General features: G+C 43.0%; 1 protein-coding gene across 1 annotated transcript; it reads right to left on the reverse strand.

The window, feature by feature from the left end:
• Window positions 1-552: 552 nt before the first annotated feature.
• fgf20a (fibroblast growth factor 20a) lies at window positions 553-3332 on the reverse strand. The gene is made up of 3 exons (XM_006790818.3): window positions 2783-3332; window positions 1873-1976; window positions 553-1742 (listed from the first exon to the last, which is right to left on the reverse strand). Exons 1-3 carry the CDS (start codon window positions 3105-3107, stop codon window positions 1497-1499), a joined length of 675 nt encoding a protein of 224 aa, XP_006790881.1. The 5' UTR covers window positions 3108-3332; the 3' UTR covers window positions 553-1496.
• Between the last annotated feature and the right edge of the window lie 993 nt (window positions 3333-4325).

Here is a 4325-nt window from a genome sequence, read left to right on the forward strand (position 1 = left end):
TTCCTCGTATCTTCTTTCTTCCTGTTTTCTGGATATTGCCCCTGCCTCCCAGTAGACAGGGATTGACAAATAAGGAGGCTTCTAGAAGAGCTGAGAGGGAGGAATCACACACGTGTGCTATACAGAAGTCTTATATAAACTGTTTTCACACAAAAATGCTACAGCACCACAGTTTAACATTGCAAAAGACTTAAAGTGCCTCTATTTAGGATAATGTATACATTTCTTATGGATGTCTGTTTTTAAGGTTAGTGATTGGTTGTTCCAGACAAGTTCTCCAGATAAATGTTGTACTAGTCATAAAGAAGTCAACATTTTTAATATCATTGCCAACATGCAGATTAAGTTAACCACATTGGCTCAAACAGACAAAGCACTGGAAAGATTGGAAAGACTGATATGATCGTTACTGCAGTTTAAGAAGTCATAGCGTCAATATGCAGAACACAAAGTCTCAAAAAGTATGAAAAGACCTCCTTCAATGACCACAAAACAACAGTTTATACTATGATGATAAAATAAATAAGAAAAATCTCGTGCATATTCTGGGTGTTTTTATTTTATTTTATCTCATAGCTGTAAAAATATAGTCTCAAAATAAATAAATATATGAAATAAATATACTGTATGTCCTTGGAAAGGAAAACTCATAAATAAGAATAAAGATTTCAAAATGTCTGTAAAGGTGTCTTTGTCAGTCCCATCCATTGTTTGACAGCAGTCGGAATTCCTTCACTGGCTTCCATAAGAGCTCCATTACAAAATGCACCATCCCACACACAGGACACTGTTATTCTTCTCTTCCTCCTCATGCATTTTGCAGAAAAATCATAGTCTGGATTGATTTCACCCATGCCAGTCATTTCAGTACATGTGATTATCCCAGCTCTAAGACCCGTTTTGCAGAACAAATGTGGCTGCTTTCCAGTGCATGAACTTTTTTTTAATGTAAACCAGCCACACTTTATAGTGGATTTTGCATGTAAATTATTTGTTTACTTAGCAGCCACAGTAATGTTGGAATAAAAGGTCGACTCAAAACATCAAAATTGACAAGACACAGCAGTAAAAGGTTACTAGCAGCCAGTGGTTAATCTCAGCTATCAAGTTCACACCTTTGTCCTTTTGAACATGCAGTCTGGGCAAGCAGATAGTTGGATTTCATTAGTGAAACGTAATAAAATTTAAAGATCATCCGTTTGGCCACCAGGGCTTTTGCATAGGCTGATAAGGTGAAAATATGTGGAGCCCCAGTAGTCTCTGTCATGGGGCTCTTCACAGGTTCCACAGAAGATCCCTGATGCTGTTCAGTCACACTCCCCAGCCAGTCGGGTTTTCTTTCCTTCCTCCATGCCAGCAGTGGGGAGTGTTGATTTGGTGCACTTTTACGATCCTATTTTGTCCACATAAACAAGATCATCCATCTCCCTTAAGGGGATGACCTCGGGTGCACTTCTGCTTTTAACCTTGCTTTTCACCAGCTAATTCATTCTGCCTCAGCTCTGACCCAGTATGTCTCTGTACAGCTCTGGAACTCTTTCTGGATCTACAGGTCTTGGTAGGAAGTGAGTGAACCTCTGATGCCTCCTTGATCTTGTTCCATCACGGGACGTCCCATCTTTGTTCAAAGCAACAAAATAAAATGAACCTTTCTCTCCATGCCGATAGATGTTAGAGGAGTAGGTGTTGTACCAGTTTTCTTCAAATTGCTCTCTGAAAACACATTCTGCTGACAGCTTCTCCTGCAGAAAGACAGGACAACAAAAGATGAGTTTTAGGGTGCAAAATGTGCCACCTACTGGCTGTGGACATCATTCTTGAAAAAAAAAAATGTGTGTGCCAATATGTATCTGTTCAAAGGTGTATACTTACAGAGCCATACAATTCTCCCTTGCTGTTCATGGCAAGGTAAAGACCACTGTCCACCCCTTTGATGCTGACGAGTCCCACAGCTAAACTGATGAATTCCAGTATACCTGCAAACACACATTACATTACATTAATTAATCAATCATTAATTAATTAAGCAATCATTAGCATATCTGGCAACATGGAAATATTAAATAGCAATTCATATTTGGTATAATAGAGCACTAGTCTTGCTGACAACGTTTCAGTTTACTAAATTGTGTCTGTTCTCCATACAAATTCGTAGAGTCCATCAAATGCCTCTGACAAGTTAGGTTAGAGTGGTTTCTGGTATGAGGTTACAACCAAATCTCAAATGAAATGAATCAAGTACCAGAGGCGCTACAACCTTGCAGCGATAAATAATCTACTTTTGATGTGCCGCAACCTGCAGCTTTTTATCTTGATAGCTGGAGATAAGTTTGTAAAAGCGTCCAATCTAATCTGAAAGAGGAAACGTGGTAGAAATGTGCAAACATAAAATATCTCAAATGTTGTTCCACCTGGAAATAGCGGCTGCATTCATGATTAGCGTTTGATCACAGCAGCCTGTATTGGCATGGGTATTTCAAGTCACGACGGCTGTGACTGTAGGAGTGATGCAGCTATTTTCCCGTATGAGTTATAAGTCCTCTGTTATAACTCATGGCCACCTCTATTTTATATATTATTTGGTATATAATCCAGTAAGCTATTCGCTGCTGTATGCTGATTATCACTATTTCCTCCCCTGTTTAGATTCTGTTTGTATGTGAGTCTGTCAGCGTCTCCACCACAAAGATACCTGACAGTGTGTCAATCAGTCTGAAAATTCAAAATAGCTTTTCTATGCTCTTACTACTACTTGTGCTGCCAGAATTCACAGGCTCTGTACCGAATCTGCTGTGGTCTTTCCTGGTGCCCTGTACGGTGCCGTCAGGATGAATCTCCAGGTGGAACCCGGTCCTGCAGTACAGCTGCCTCCGCCTCAGAATCCCCTTCAGATGGCTGAGGTCCGCCAGGCTCCGGGACAGCCTCTCCGCAGACATTAGGTGCTCTTGCTGTTGTCCATGTCCCCCCATTATCAATCCGGTCGCCGAATTGTAGTCCACCGCCCCGGCAGGGGTGAGAATAAACTGAGAGCCAACGGGAGCCGGAACGGCACCAAAGCTGTCCAAAAATCCGTTGGCGAAGCTCCCAACCTCGGCCGCTGCCCCCATCACAGATGACACACCAGATCCTGTTTGCAGCGTAGGAGCTCCAAGTCGAGTTCCAAGTGATGAGTAGAGAGCCTCTATATGAGCAAGTGAGCGAAGGTCAAGCCGAAAGGCGAAGAAAAGGAAAAAGTTGACCGTGCGTGCAGAGAAAATCCCTAGTGATCAGACTGGCATCTAATTGAGATTAAACTCCTGCGTTATCTTGATGTTGGATGCGTACGCATCCCCGCTTGCTGCAGCGTGTGTCCCCCGTCTCCTCTCTTCTGCTATTTATCCTTCTTTCCTCTCTTCTATTCTCTCCTCTTCAACTCGGGATACTCCCCCTTTGCTCCGGTGCGCACCAGGGTTTTCCTCTCTCTCTCGCTCTCTTTCTCACCCCCCTCTCTTGCTCTCTTGCTCTCTCTCGCTAAATTCACTTCAGCCTTTTATTTCTTCTCTCAAGTGATACCTCCCCCAGCAGCAGTGTGTAGCGCAGTGAAACCAGTGCAAACCACTCCACATTTATAGCGCACTGCCTCCTATTAACCCCAGGTTGCCTTTTATGCAAATATGGCCCGATCCCCTCTCTTTATGGCTAATTTTTGTTCTCGCTATTCTCCCGTCTCACCTTTGATGTTCAGTCTTAGCGCAGGGGCACGTGAGAGGAAAATTAATAACCCCTAATAAAAATTAGCATGACAGGCGTATTTTCCCTTACTTCCCCTCAAGCTACACCAATGTTTCCCTGACTCACAAACGGACAAAATGTCATTTTGCTCGTGGACACTTCAGCAGCAGATTAAACAGATTAAACTGTACAGGTGTTTATAAGAGTTGCTGCGGAGCGCGCGTCTCTGCAACTTGGGTGTGAAATAGTCGTGGAGAGAAAGAAACAGCGTGTGCATGTCAAATAGGCATGAAAGTGATGTTGCCATTATCTTAAATGCTTTACATCTCAGTGCCCCCATTTCGAAATGGCTCAGGTGCAGAGAGAAAGAGGGGCGAGGAAAGCCCCCATTTGCGTAATTTTCGCACTCGACTGTTGATTTATTGCTCCTGTTTTATGTAACCCAGCCGCACATTTACAGCACCCGCACACACAGACACACACACAGCCGTACACATGCACCCACACACACCTGTGCAAACGACATCACTTGACTGTCAATCCTTTCATTGATCTTTCCACGATGCTTTGAACAACACTGGAGCTCATATATACCCTTAATTGTGGTCTTACGA

Source organism: Neolamprologus brichardi, chromosome 6 (assembly GCF_056152115.1).
Source record: "Neolamprologus brichardi isolate AB-2024 chromosome 6, ASM5615211v1, whole genome shotgun sequence".
In the NCBI taxonomy this organism is placed as follows: Eukaryota; Metazoa; Chordata; class Actinopteri; order Cichliformes; family Cichlidae; genus Neolamprologus; species Neolamprologus brichardi.

What these genes read in the sequence shown, in the direction of transcription:
- fgf20a (XM_006790818.3), bottom strand. Translation starts at nt 3,107, where the DNA reads ATGGGGGCAGCGGCCGAGGTTGGGAGCTTCGCCAACGGATTTTTGGAC. An exon ending in GAAAGACCACAGCAGATTCG is followed by an intron (nt 1,977 to 2,782) that starts GTACAGAGCCTG and finishes GTGTGTTTGCAG; the next exon opens with GTATACTGGAATTCATCAGT. An exon ending in AGGGAGAATTGTATGGCTCT is followed by an intron (nt 1,743 to 1,872) that starts GTAAGTATACAC and finishes GTCTTTCTGCAG; the next exon opens with GAGAAGCTGTCAGCAGAATG.